This window comes from Thermobia domestica, chromosome 8 (assembly GCF_964235325.1).
Source record: "Thermobia domestica chromosome 8, izTheDome1.hap1.1, whole genome shotgun sequence".
Classification (NCBI taxonomy): Eukaryota; Metazoa; Arthropoda; class Insecta; order Zygentoma; family Lepismatidae; genus Thermobia; species Thermobia domestica.
Window position 1 is genome coordinate 238604961 of NC_137461.1, and position 15397 is coordinate 238620357.

The following is a 15397-nucleotide window of genomic DNA, read 5'->3' on the forward strand; positions in this document are numbered from 1 at the left end:
CTACACATACCTGAAAAATATTAGTATCTTAAAAAATGTTCCAGTGTTTTTTGAGGGTGTGGCTTGCAACCAGGCTCCAGACTCCTTTTGTCGTAGCGCTTTGAGGCGAGCTGAATCAACATCATTATGCGAAATTACCTCTTTTCAGCTATCTCATTGATTACAATTTCATCCCATTTTCTTTGCGACTTTTTTGTAACTGAAATTATGTTGTAAATGCCTCTATCAAATGAGAAATCTTCACGTCGTCAACTGGAATATTAGGAACTGTGGAGACAAGCGATAACATAATAATAATAGCTTTATAAATATTATATTTTTTTTTTACGTTTTCTTTTATGAATCCTAATAGAAATGAGTGTAAACGATCTTTTACCACACAACACAACATCTATTTATGTTTATTTTTGCCTTTGGTTCCGCGACAACTTTAGTAAAAAAGGTAATAGATTTTACTGAAGATTTCCATATACTGTCTTTGAGCCTTACCACACACTAATTGAGAACTGTTTTAACAATACTCTACAAACGCCATTTCCAAAATTTTACAGAAGAGTTTTTTTAAGTTGTATGCAATATTGTTGACACGAAAAATTTCAAAAATGTAATCCTGGTCATCCATGTAGATAGGGATTGACAAAGGAATAATTGAAGTTCATAACTAACGGCCTTTATTGAGGGGGAAAAAGTTACAAATTTTCATAAAACTCAACATATCCACTTTTCGTGCATGTTTCTTCTTTATTTTGTTAAGCCAGGTGTTATAAATATACATTCTAAGCATTTAAATTCAATAACCTCTTAAGTGTATTACATTTTGTAGATAAGATCAGAATAAGAAGTTAACAGTGTATTACTAAATTTATATTCTTTTTCTTTTTAGTTAACACATGAACCGTAGTTTCCACAGTCACAAAATCTATTTCTCAAACCAGGGATCAAATAACCACTCGCTCACTCGCCCGGGGCGAGTGGTTCATCGGTGCGGGCGAGTATTTAATATCATACCGAAGGTAAGTAAATTATTGCTATTGTGGGATAGTAGCTTTTTTCTTGGGCGAGTAAAATTTTGTTGTTTATTTGCATCCCTGTCTTAAATCTATTATGAAACTCATATTTATACATTGAAATGACGACTCAACCAGGAGTACATACGCAATACCATAGGCGCCGACTTGAAGAAAATATTGGGGAGAGGGGGGGGGCAAATAATGAATACATATATCATCATATTCAACTGTTTTCTATCTACTGCTTGATGAAGGTCCCCCTTCCCGAACCCCCATATTTTAGTCCACAGCTCTATTGCATCCGCTCCACTGAGAAATTCACGACCTAAGTCAAATTCGCTTAAAGGCATTAAAACAAATTCCAAGTTCAAAATTTTTGGAACTTCACTACAACTTCGCGCACCACATTGACCTTTACTTTTCATATCGGTGCTGCCAGAGTGTTGGTTGAAGCTTCAGCGCTCTATTAAAAACACTATTTCGATAAACGGCATTTTTTATCGAATAAGAAGGCTGTTCCTGGTATTGAAATAAAGGCACGACGAAGTCTACGACAGAAATTATTGCTCCTCTTGTTTATTCTTCCTCGACTGGATTATATTGAGGGGGGAGGCGAGGACCCCATCTTTAAATATTACGGGGGCAAAAGTGTCATCCCCCAAAGTCGGCGCCTATGCGTAATGCAATGATAGGGTTTAAATGTTGTGTGAAAATAATAGAGGAACAGAGTGCTCTTTATTGTATAAGTTCTTCATATACAGAATTTTGTTTACAAAATCACTAGCACTCCATTGTATACCTTTTGAATAGAACTATTTACTTCCCTCTGAATCATTGTCAAACTAAGACAGCAACTTCTTCACGTTATTAGCATTATTTTTGCTTAAATGATTTACTGAAGGAAGTTGAGATGCTTCAAACATTATTGAAGCACTTCTCTTTCCAGGTTTAAGCACTTCAACGTCTGTCAGTGAAGCAAAGTAAGTACAGTGCCTTTGGTCTCAGGTCTTCTTACACAATGCAGTACTCTTGTCTTAGATATATTAAAATGCAATGTGGCTTTCATTAAACGTTTGGAGATTGATGTCATATCGCCACGATACTAGTTCTTATCCTAAACGTTTCAAAAATGTCATAATATTCTGAGAGCAGAGTGATTTCTTCGTGTTTTCCTAGTTTTTTTCAATAAGGCCAAAACACTCTGTAAAGAGGCAAAAAACTATGCCCAAGTATTGAGAAATAATCTTGAAAAATGTAGATAATTGTAAAGTTTTGAAAATCGAGATGTCGAGTTTTTTGAAAATTTGATATAGGCCTATATGCAGGCAAAGGCGATTGCCTTTTACAACGGCAAATATTCAGTTTCGTCGTATTTGCTGCTAGCCATCGTGTAAAATTCGTATTAAAGTACCAGAGTCCACTAAAAAGCGTATTTTTTTAAAATGGCGTTTTTCGAATTTCTTTTTAAACGGTCCTGACTTGAAATCAGTCAATAAGAGCGTAACATTACGAAGCATATGTTGAAAGTCCAGATTGGTTATAGCAAATAAAAAAGTGAAAGGAGAAAAATATATTATTGATTCTATAGAAATCATATCATATCTTTGTCTATATTTCTACATAGTGTCATAGGCCCTTTTTAGAAATCTGCCTGATGTGACTTTTAAGGTAAAGGGAGAAAAAGTCGCGAAACGCAGAACTGTCTGAGATCAAAAATTCCCATCGGAATATTTAAAACGTCTCAACAATACGGGTAACTGTCTGTATTCTGGATCAGAAAATTCCAGCTCTTAACATTCAATTTGCTGATTACACCGTATCAGGCAATATATACTTCTCTGTTCTGAATGTTCTTCCCGGTTATAAGCATTCTATGAGAAAATTGAATCACAAACTTAACCTTGTCTGTCATATTTTTGATTCTCTGTGAATAAGTGGTACGTATTCTTGGCTGTGGACATTGCTGCTGGAAAAGAACATTATGCTCCGAAGAAACGAACAGAAAACATCATCAATGTCATAACAGCTTCATTTTCAATTTTCATTTTCATCTTCAATTAACTTTGTTCTTAATATTACCAACTGTTATATAATGTTCTTTTTCTATCTTATGCTATATTATTAAAGAACTAGGTTTTATATATTTAAGAAAAATGAAATTAAGTATTTTAGTTTTACAGTCCATGGTTATGCCGTGTAGCCTCAAAGATACCGTGATGTACAGAACGAATGAAAACTGGTAGAATGAAGAAAATGGATGAACAAGGAAAACCCACGCACACAGTGTTTGTGCACCACAAAGTCTACTTGGTTTGAGCTGGGATTCAATCAGAGACTCCACCCACAAGAGTAACGCTCTAGCACCAATCCACCATGGCTCCTATATACTTGAAAGTGTATATAAAGTAGTTTGGGCTGTCGCAAGAAAAGGAGAAGTTACAAAATGTCAATGTAACAAAGTACACATGTTAACCTACGAAACTCAAAGTTGATCTTCTATTCCACTCTACTAATTCTAACTCGCTTCTAATATCCCGCGGCAGCATTTCTGTATAGATAACACACAAGAAGTAGAACTTGTATACCCAGAAGCATGAAATAAATTAATGATAGACGTCCTAACAATACATCACATTTGGTATTTACTCCTAGGCAGGGGTAAAAGTGTTTTTGGAAAGGTAGGGTACGCTAAACGTCACACAATCTCTCGTGGATATCTTTGCTCATTGTAATTTTTTTAGAAAGTGAGGAATGCTAAAGATATTTTTTGGAAGTGGAGAAACGACCTTCACCCACATTCCCCTCAGTTTTACCCCTGCTCCTAGGCGGTTCGTATTAGAATCTTGTCCTCAGCATTTACTTCTACATTAAACATTAAACAGCAGGGTAAATCTCTAAGACATATCCAGCACACATACACTCATTTGTTCACTAAAAACTATTCTTTTACCTGTAGTGCTATGACATAGCGAGAACAAGCATTGTCCAAGGTGACTCTAGTATAATAGTATTAATAATAAAGCGCATATTGCATTTATGTCTGAAAACAAATGTTGTTTAAGAAAGAGAATAGATGGAAAACACTCCAATTGAGCACCAAAATGTACATTGAGATGACTGTGCACAAAACTAAAACCTTGATTGGTGTGTTCTTGATGCAACTTACATAGCGTTTTACAAGCAGAGAAACTTAATGAACAAAATTTTTATTTACTGTTCCTGATGAAGTAATTAAAGAACTGATAGCTTCAAAAATAGGCATTCTAGAAGTAGACATTTTCATGAGTCCATCATGAAAAGTATATTTGTTATATCCTTAATATGTTTGAGTACAGTCGCAGCTACAAATTCGTTTATCGGACTACCACGTAAGTACACGCTACATGTGTTCTATTTCATTAATATATATTAACAGTAAACATATTGAAGGTACGATTTGCAACAGGCTAAATGCGTTGAACTACATATCTTGAAATGAACTTCTAACTTTAAAATTAATAGAACAATATTGAAACTTTTTACGATGGAAACAAAACGTAGCGAAGTAATCAGATATATTCTACAGTACCATTAAATTGCAACCAAAATAATGTTTTATTTTTCTAAGTTTGACTACATCAGATTATTACGTATTTCAATTTGCTTATGAAACGAATGCTTACAAAATTACATATTTCTAATATTCAGTGTTACAAAATGAAAATGCTATAGTATCAGTAAAATTTCGAAGGTCTGTACAACAGTAATTAAGGAAATGAGACAGATGTGGCAATGCACATCCAAAGTACCCTGATCTTAAATACCATTATTATATAACGTATTTCAAATAAATATACACAAAGTTAAAAGAGATTGACATTTTTACTTTTCTTCAAATGGCTTTATTTAAAAAAAAAATGCTGAGTTAAGTATCATATTCAATCAAGTATGTAGTTTTTCATAAATATAAAAAAGTTAATTACATTTACAGTAATTTGATATCTGAAACCGTTCCAGAGACATGCCAAACACGAGAAAAGTTTGTAACTCAGCTTAAAATTACTTCTTTGAAAAGTTTAGCGTCCGAAGATTTTGCACTGAGGCCAAGACAGATGGTGACAATAAAATGAATATTAGTGGAATGGCGAAATTGGAAGGAAACAAGAGAATCCCGAGAAAACTCAAACACATGGTATTGGTCTATCGCAAAGCCTACTTTGTGGGAGCTTTGATCGAACCAAGGACCACACACGTGAGAGATGAGTGATCATATACGGAACCATTGTTGCCCGGTTTTGGAGATATGCAATTGGAAAAAGATGTGAATACAACTAGTAGAAACTCTTGCTGTAATCCTTTAAGAGGAAACCAACAACTATTTTAACATTTCAAACAAATAAATCATCTTAAACATTGTACCATCATTATTTTTCTTTCCCTATTTTGGAATTGAGTACCTCATTATTAAGAAATTTATTGTATGTTTTATATGCTAGTGGAAACTGGCTTAATTTTTAATTTCAATTTCTCTAAAATTTCAGCTGCTTGGCTGAAACCATGTGACAGGAAGAGTGATGATCTATCTGAATGTATTAAGACATTAGTAAAAACAACACTTGAAAATGTTGTTAAAGGTAAGTGTCGAAGTTAATTATGTACACAAATGAGATTACTTTTAATTGCGGGAAACATATTTCATCCTTCACTGTAACATTATTTGATTTGTTCTAAGTGACAATGAAATATGACAAGATAATAACGCAAATAGAAGCAAAATTGTGTATAGTTTTTTTTTTAAATATTATATGAGAATTTTTTGCTTGAGTAAAAGCAAAAGAATTGATGATTACAGAAATAACCCAAGTTACATTCTCCAGAAATTTCGTTTTTGAATATTTCCAATTCTCTAAGAGCATGTGCAATTTTGAGTAATAAAAGTGCAGGTGTCGAACGTGTTACAAAGATGCTGAACTATAAGTTGACGACAAAAGAGTCATAGATTTATTTTTAGAAATATTTTCTAATCCCTCAAATCTAGACAAAATAGACTTAGGTTCTTTCTGCAATGATCGAATCAAATCTATATAAATAAAAACGAAAGTGACTATGGTTATGACTTACTCTTGAACTACCCGACCAATTCTCTATTAAATTTTCAACACGGATGAAGTTCGGGTCTTGAATGCTTTTCGTCATTTCACTTTGACGGTGCAACGTAGGGGAGGGGAGAGGGAGCTAAATAAAAATGATCGAAAATGACCGATATTAGGGGCGAATCCATAGTTTTCGGGGTCGCTGAGATGAACAGTGACACTTCCGATGCACTTCTAAATCCAAACTCAGCTCCGCAACTAGAGAGTTGGGGTGATGTATAAAATTGATCAAAAATGACCGGTATTAGTGTCGAATCATAGTTTCTGAGATCGCTGATACGAACAGTGATATTTCCGATGCCGCCTAAACCCAATTTCAGCTCCCATTACTACTTCTAAGGAGGGGAATGGTAACAGGTAAAAGTAATTGAAAATGAGCGATATTAGTGTCTAATCAATGGGTTTTGGGGTCCCTTAGTTTATTGGTGACAGTTTTGAAGCACCTTATGTCCAAATGAAAGATTCTCTCTGTGCGAAGGACGAACATCTTGCTAGTATAATTAATATTTCTAATTAGGGACTTTTCAAATGAAAATATAAATATATATTGTTCTATATTGTAATATAATAAAAAACAAAAATTGTGTAAATCGTAATAGAGTAATTTTGGGAGATGTGAACGTAGTAAGCATTAAAGTGAAAAAAAATCTTACATAGAAATGATAGCACAACTGATTGACAATTGTATGAATAAGACAGACCTCCTGCATTCTGAATATATAAGCATGGTTCATATCGTATCTCAAGTAACCTGCACAGAAAAAATGAATGATAGAAGGTAAATTATTCACTTCACCCCACACGTGGGGTGTGAAGTGAGTATATTTAGGGATAAAGTGGTGAGAAGATGTGTCCTTAACATAATGTAAATAACCAGACATGAACAGCTATATAATGAGTATACAGATAACGAAGAACACCTACATGATGCAAAGGTACATAAGCTATTGTTGTAGAAATGCTTAAGAATCAAATAGAAATACCAACCCGAGATCGTGTCCTAAGTACTCGGAAGCATTGAGTTGTTTGATCCTACAAGAAAGAGCACAATATTTGAGTTCCCACTAGCTGTTGAATCCAGGTTTCTCCCATACCAGACCACGGTTGGGAGGACAGACAAGAAATAGTTAGATATAAATATTTTCTTAGGTTCATATTGTTTACATGGAATGATTAATGATTAATGATATGTGACATGATTAATAAGACTATTCAAATTACCCCAAAACATGTTAACCACTTCACCCAATCTCGTCGTCATTTTCCAGAACGTGTTTTGTATCTTTTTGTTCGCAATGTATTGAGGCACATCTACATACATGCGCAACTAATAATCGCTTCATGCTGCTGTGGAAGCAATACGGTTAGTTCAGGAAAGAATTGAACTAATTTCTTACTGTTCTTATTACAATAGCAACAAAAAGTTACAAATCTATACACTTACCCTGCTGTCCGTGCTCGCTGCATTCAGTAGTTCGCTTCCTTCGTCTGTACACTATCTTCTTCATCAGCCCCAGAAACAATACTGCACATATAGGGCTTTGCAAGATCAGCGCCGATTATGCTTTGTTACCACATATCATTAACCTAAACTCTATTCACTTCACCTCTATGGTCACTTGCCCCCGAATTACTCTATTTATATTTTGCAAATTCATATAGATAATTTTAGGCTGACTTCAGTTCAAAATACCAACAGTCGGAATCGAATGAATTGTCAGTGTTGTTTCCAAAACCTAATCCACTTTATTGAGACAAGACAAAAACTTATTTTATTCTATTAGACATTGCATTCCACAGTTTCATACTAAAGAGTCATTCACAAAAACTCAACCACTTTTCAAGTCTACACTTCAGATCTAGACTTGTCATTCGTTTATAAAGTACGCAAGTATAAAAAAAGAAGGAGCCTTCGAGGTTGACTTAACTACTACAGGAACATAATGTAAATGCCTTGTCGTATTAACATTTTCTGAATATATTAAGAGATTGTTTGCATCGTATCTCAAGCGAAACCTTACACACGTCATGACAACTAATGTAATGAAAACATCTTTGTCAACCAATTATCAATTTTCTACTCTTGTCAATTAATTTTTGTTACTATTGTTTGTAATATCCTGTGTGAAAGCAGCTTAATGCTTAGATAGACAGAGAAACTACAAACAAGGATTTGATTCTCAGTTGACGTTGTAGTATTTAATATTCTTCACAGAATGACATTTTTTTAAACTTTAAGTTGATAGTTACTAAATTACGTGTATACTGTAAAACTTATTAAATCCATGTTTCGTGACACCGAGTAGCGTAGCTGTAACGCTGTAGTCTTTGGTGGTAAACGCCGGATTCGATTCCCAGTGGGGACACTCGGTCGAGTAGGTATAAAATTTATTAAGGTCAGTCATTATGAGAGATTTCCTGGATTATTCTCATTCACACAGGCAAATGCCGGGATGATACCTAAAATTTAGGTCCCAAGGCGTTCCCTTCCTTTCTTCCCTTTCCTCGGATAATGGGATTAGCAAGGTACATGAAAAGTGAACATGGCTATAGAGGGCAAAAACAAAGAAATATAGTTTCTAACGCTAATCCTAGATCTGTCTTTTTAAACGTTTTGAAATGTATGACCCGTCTGAAGGGAAATTAAAGTATACTGGGCTGAGAAGTGTTTATATCTATCTATCTTTATATATATATATATATATATATATATCCATATATATAACCCATGTTACTGTAGCAATAGGGAATCAGAAGCTTTGTACTCAAAGAACGACTATGATTTCCCGATTTATTATTGTTGTTCTCTTTTCGTTGATAGGAGATGTTATGATGTATTTAACTTTTGTTGTAACCTTGAAACACACTAAGCCTATTTCTGTACTTAGTTTTCTCTTAAGTCCGATAATATAATTTCGTTTTATGCAAGCACATACTGAAATGTGTTATCAAGTATTTACGCTTCATTAGTAATTTCAAATCATTTGTTTTAATTACACACCTGTTGCAATAGTTCAAAATATTATACAACAATTTTCCTTGAAACTAAGTAAACGGATGTTTTATTCGAAGCCAAATTCTTCTTAATCTGTTCTAATTTTAGATAACTAATTATTTAGAGTTTAACAACCCTTATCAACGTCGGAAATATAGGAAGTTAAAAAAAAAACATTCGTCAAAGGAAGTTCCACTTTACAATTCATGAATAAATCTTAAGAGCATCTATTTTAAGAGGGATGTAAGCCGTTTTCTTATATTACTGTCTTTCTATAATTGTCTACACTCAAAAAGACTCTAAGGAAGAGTTGGGATTAAATATATCAATCATGCTGTCTGGATTCCACACTAACAAGGGACATGTTTCGGTTCGAACGCGAGGATCAACACAAAACTTGGTAGACATATACAGGACTAAGTACTGACCACTGTATGGTAAGTCATTCCCGTGTAAAACACGTTTTCCGCCGGCAGCGCCAACTATCCTTCGAAACACTAAGAGTTAAATTTCCCGTTATAGGTGCCGAGTGAAGATCAGTTAGGTGCGTCAGAGTGTGGTAGTAAGCTCGAATTAGTGTTAGGTGTGGTAGTCAGTGTGGAAAAATGAGTAAGCTGCTGGCATTAACCCCCTTCATGTAGTTGAACTGTTAAAAGACAAACTAAGGCGCAGATTTAAGAATCAAACATCAGTTGGAGCAGAAGATGGGTCGTTTGCGAGATGTTGGTGCAATTTAATTATCAATGAGTACGAAAATGAATTGGAAATGATACCACATCGACACTCGCCAGAGACTATAAAAAAATGGCACGACACAGCAAGATATCTATGATAGCAGCTCAGAGCGGGAAGAAGACAGCAGTCTAGAACGGGTACCGTGAATCGGGAAATGAAACTCCAAACAATGAAATGTGAAATTATCAGATTATTTGACGAAGGTCGTACTAGTTCTTGAAATAATAGCTGCTTGTTTCTAAAGATTTTCAATGAAAGTCGTCTATGTTTTGAAATCCGATAAGCCAACTTGCTTGGAAAGCCCAGCACTGTAAATACCAGTAATGCACTAGTGTTCCATGCTCTCGCGCCTCGTCAAATAATCTGATGACTTCAGACTTCATTGTTTGGAGTTTCATTTCCGCATTCCCTTTAAATGAAGCGGAGTTCGTAGACAGCGCGTGCCCATAATCCAAAATAGGTTTCCAGTTACTTAAAGAAATAATTTTCTTGTGTCGTGCCAGAAGCTTCCTGTACGGTACGAATTGTATTCTCCTTCATGATAATCTTTGTATATACTCCGGACTTCCTCGTCCGTAAACTGCGACAAAATGTCTGTTCTTTTCAGTTTTCATGATGAAGATACGTCATATTCGCTTTGACTAATTTGGACTGCTGATGATATCACATTTCGCTATTTGGAGTTTGATTTCCCGATTCCTAGTACCCGCTCTGGACTGCGGTCTTCTTCCCGATTTGAGCTGCTATTATAGATATCTTGCTGTGTCGTATCATTTTTTTTATCATCTCTGGCGAGTGTCGATGTGGTATCATTTCTAATTCATTTTCGTACTCATTGATAATTAAATTGCACCAACATGTCGCAAACGACTCATCTTCTGCTCCAACTGATGTCTGATTCTTAAATCTGCGCCTTAGTTTGTCTTTTAACAGTTCAACTACATGAAGGGGGTTAAATCCAACAGCCCGCCCCATTTTTCCACACTGACTACCACACCTAACACTAATTCGAGCTTACTACCACACACTAACGTACCTGACTGATCTTCACTCAGCACCTATAACGGGGAATTTTAACTGTTAGTGTTTCGAAGGATAGGTGGTGCTGTCGGCGGAAAACGAGTTTTACACGGGAATGACATACCATACAGTGGTCACTACTTAGTTCTGTATATGTCTACCAAGTTTTGTGTTGATCCTCGCGTTCGAACCGAAACATATCCCTTGTAAGTACAACGATGAGTCAAAAGTCTTTCAATATTCTAGTACACATCCTTGTTTATTACAGTGCAGTGAAGAAAGGTCAACATTCAAAGTATAGCCCCTCGTGTTGGACCGACTGCTGTCACGTTTCTGTCAGTTTCTCGATTCCACGTCGATATAACGTCTTGTTGTTATAGGAAAAGAATTTTTTTATTACTGTTGTTTCCATCTTCTGGACGTTCTTAAGCATTGTAATTTCAGGAAGTGCACAAGCAGTAATGTAAAGGTACAAGATAAGAACTATAGCTGGGTGTGGCATCAGTTTGATGACATTAGTTCCTGATATTTTTGAGTTTCTCGAGAGGAGTATGGTTTCGAATTACCATGTTGCAAAAGAGCGTGCAGATATTTCTTGTATGGTGCAGAATACTTCCGCTCGAATTGTTCGAAATAAAAGTCAGCATTGATTGTACAACCTTTACCAAACGAACTCGAAGTGAATTATATTTTGTAGATTCTTCATACAAAGAGCATGACTTTATGCTTGAAATGATCGGTTCGCGAAGTTGACCCTTGATAAATCACTGTATATGCACATTCGGATTCTAAAGAAAAAATCATTTTTCATTGTGTGCGACGATCCGTTTCTGGAAACGAACATCGCCCGTATTTTTCAGCAGTTATAGGCACATCCACTCTCCTCCGTACATGATTTGGTGTCAACTTACGTGGAAGCTCCAGACGGTTTCGTGAGTTTGCAAAGGTGAAGCACTACTGTGGAATGGGACATCCTAAAGTTAGTTTGAGAACCATTGTGTGCTAGTGGATGGATTTTCCTCAAGGCAAGTCGAATTACTTCAGGATTTGTTACATTGGGAAGGTTGGCACTTGCCTGAGCTTGGACAATTTTACAACCGGCACGAAATTTCTTGAACCAACGAGTTTCTGCGCTGTGTCACACTGCAGCTTCCTCTTTAGCATGATAAATAATTGAAGGGTGAGGGGAAGATCATTGAATGTCTATATGTGTGCTTTAACGAGTGTTTTGGCCTATCTATTGGTGACTCTTAGTACTATTACACTGCATATAATAGCGAATGGACAACAACCTATATTTTATTAAGTGATTGTGTAATTCAACCATATTCATTTTGTATGTGGTTTTCAATATTAAAAAGCCGTTTTATCGAAAATGTAGTTTTATGTTATTCTTTGTTTTCTCTCCTTCTATTATGATTGCTGACCAGCATTTTACCTCAGTTCGAACTCATAGAGTATCAAACGTTATTGAGCACTCATAATCACTGCCACTAAAAACTGACTGAACACTCTGACAGAATGACGGCCTCCATGTTAAGTTATAAGCTTGCCATACTAACTCTTGGACCAGTTTTATCTTTTACTTACGGTCGATCACGGTACACACACACGCATGTGTGTGCTTTGTGGACTGTGATAATATTAGAGGACTTATGACTCCTCTATGTGTATATGTATAATCTGCATGGCATATTTATTGAAAATTCACGTTAACGTCTAACGACAACTGCAATCAGATAGACCTATTCTTTCTGGTATTATATTGTTGATTAGAATATTAATATAATTTCTCAATTAAATATCAGGAGAAGCAACGTTGGATATTCCACCGATAGACCCTTGGTTCATACGAGGAGTGGTCGTCAAATATGAAAGTGCAAAGTCATTTTCTAGCATCGAAGTAAGAAACAGTTATCTGTATGGTCTCCGTGGGATGGAAGTAAGGGATCTAAGGTAAGAACAAATTTTTCACAACTATTATATAGTTATAAGTTACCGAGAAGTATGTAGAAAAGCTGAACTCTTTCCAGAACTTTAAACGTTTGCATAATCTTTGAGGAAATTTCTCGCAAAGTAAAATGCTGTTCATTATTTTTTTTTAAAAAAAAGGGTTTTAAGGAAATACACCAAAATAAATTATTCAGGTATCCCAATGTTTAGGAAGCTGAAAATATAACCTTAAGCTTTGTACATGTTTTACGTTGCTCTTCCTTAAAACCAACACCTACACACTTCACAAATCAATAATACATAAACACCAAACCAGATATAAGGTGAAAATCCTATTAGAGCATTGTACAATGTTGTACAAAAGGAATCTGATGTATATGTATACTATCTTATGCAATAAACTCCCTCAATACATTCAAACGGCAGAACAGCACATACTTTCAGGAAGTTAACGATGACCTTTCTACTGGAACACTGCTTTCATGCTGCTATTGAATTTCTAGGTAAATACTAAATATAAAGATATGTAAAGAAACTGTTAGGAATGTAACGAAAATATTTTAAAATATTGAAATGGTGTATTCTTATGTACACTGATGATATCCTGAAATTAGTTTAGTATGCTCAGAACACAATTATGTCAGTTTGAATTCATATGTTGCAGCTATATGTACCTTTTACCTTATCACAGGGCTAGCCATGTTCATATTGCCAACCTGGGTTGCTCTTGTTTAAAATTGAATTAATTTTGACTAGGTAGAGCACTCTGAGCTCCCCAGAGTGATCTAGTTAGCATTAATCAACTGTGTGTTTACTCGCATTATGTGAAAGGTAAATTGGGGATTATCCACCACTGGTTGCATTGATTGAGGGCCAACCAGAGCCCTGTTGAAAATAACAAAAACGTCTACTTAAAACATGTGTATTCAACAAACCTAATAAACATTTGTGTTCAGAGTGTTGTTAGTGTAATGTGAACTTAAGAGATTGTGGTTTAGTGTATGAATCATGACTAATGAATTGGATTAGCGCAGAATCTGGTTGTGACACATACCTTTTGGTGATGATGTTTGAACCAAGCACTGAATGTTCGTATTCCAGAGACAACAGTTGTTTGTATTTTGATGTTGATACTTCTTTGACGATTCTCTGAACAATAACGCTAATGATGATCGTAGTCTTAATGATTGACTCCTCGTCAACTTAATGAGTGATCGAATGCACTGCTTGAATGCTTCTTGAATGCTCCCAGTGAATAAAAATAAAAGGTTTTTATACAACACAAACTGCTGACGTTCCGGTAATACGGTTTCAGCACTCGGGCCAATTTTCATCCACGTGAGTCCCAGATCTAAAAAGATGTTATTCAACCAAATTCTCATAACCTCAATTCAATCATGATGACACGAAACAATGTCACTTTTTCTTTTGTCCTCATTGTCCGAAGAAAGTGTGAGTGTTAACAAATTTATTACATAGCATTACAAACTCTTGTTGTTAGAATAGAATGCGTACAATCTGGAATATACACATAGTGTTTCATCTGCACATATCTTTTTAAAAACAAACAAGATTAAATTAGGTTTCTAAAATTCAAGACAGTATTACAAATTGATCCAAACAAATTAATAAATTATCTATTGTCTTGACAATATGCATGAATAGTTGGAATGTATATGATTATGAAGACCAAATAATTTGAATTGAATTGGAATGGAATGAGACTACACGATATAAGATATGGAAGTCCTGGTTTATGAACAAGGTGTTAGGAATTTCCTTTCATACATATTGTTTAAAATTGGTTATTATAAATTTCTCAGATTTAACTCTAATTACGTCCCTCGAGGCTACTTGAATGTATTCACTACTATCATGGATATAAATCAAGTCAGGTGATTATACTCAAAACATCATTAACATCTATCTAATATGTGGCATGCTCACTTTTATCTTACGGAGTAACAACAATACAGTTTAGCACGGTAGTAATGAGGCTTCTTAGGTGCTCAATACATTCATACAACCCCAATCTGCGTATGTTTACTACACATCACGTATATTTACGTGTGTTTTCTACAAATTTAAAATTTAGTAAATTGTGGTATATACATTAAGACATTCAATTCAGAAGAAATTCATTCAGTAATCGTAAAGAATCTTCCACGAAATTTAAGTTTACATGATACATATCTATTACTTTAATGAATTTAGAAACTAAAATCGAAAATTTAACCACTAATTCCTTCTAAGAAGCTTAAATACCGTATGTTAAAAATGAAATCAAACTGAAAGCTGTGAAAAATGATACAAATGAACGGAAAACATATATGCTGAAATAGAACTAACATACTGTGATAACGAAAAGACACCAGAAGGAAATAGACGAAAATTCCCAATCTCAGTTCCAATAAATATGAAAATTAGATGGACCAACTATGTTTATTACCTGCAGTTTCTTTTAAGATACAGATCGTATGAAAAAAACTACATTTAATAGAATGAACAAAGGAGGAAGAATGAGATTAACAGTTGGAATCAAACTCAGGGTT

At 34.9% G+C, this 15397-nt stretch overlaps 1 protein-coding gene across 1 annotated transcript in view; it reads left to right on the forward strand.

Moving 5' to 3' along the window:
* Positions 1 to 4243: 4243 nt before the first annotated feature.
* LOC145691968 (protein takeout-like) overlaps positions 4244 to 15397 on the forward strand; it is a 32734-nt gene continuing 21580 nt past the window's right edge. The window contains exons 1-3 of the mRNA XM_081767265.1: positions 4244 to 4378; positions 5531 to 5623; positions 12701 to 12848. Of these exons, the coding sequence (XP_081623391.1) occupies positions 4303 to 4378; positions 5531 to 5623; positions 12701 to 12848 (317 nt within the window). The 5' untranslated portion in view covers positions 4244 to 4302. The remainder of the gene's footprint in view (positions 4379 to 5530; positions 5624 to 12700; positions 12849 to 15397) is intronic.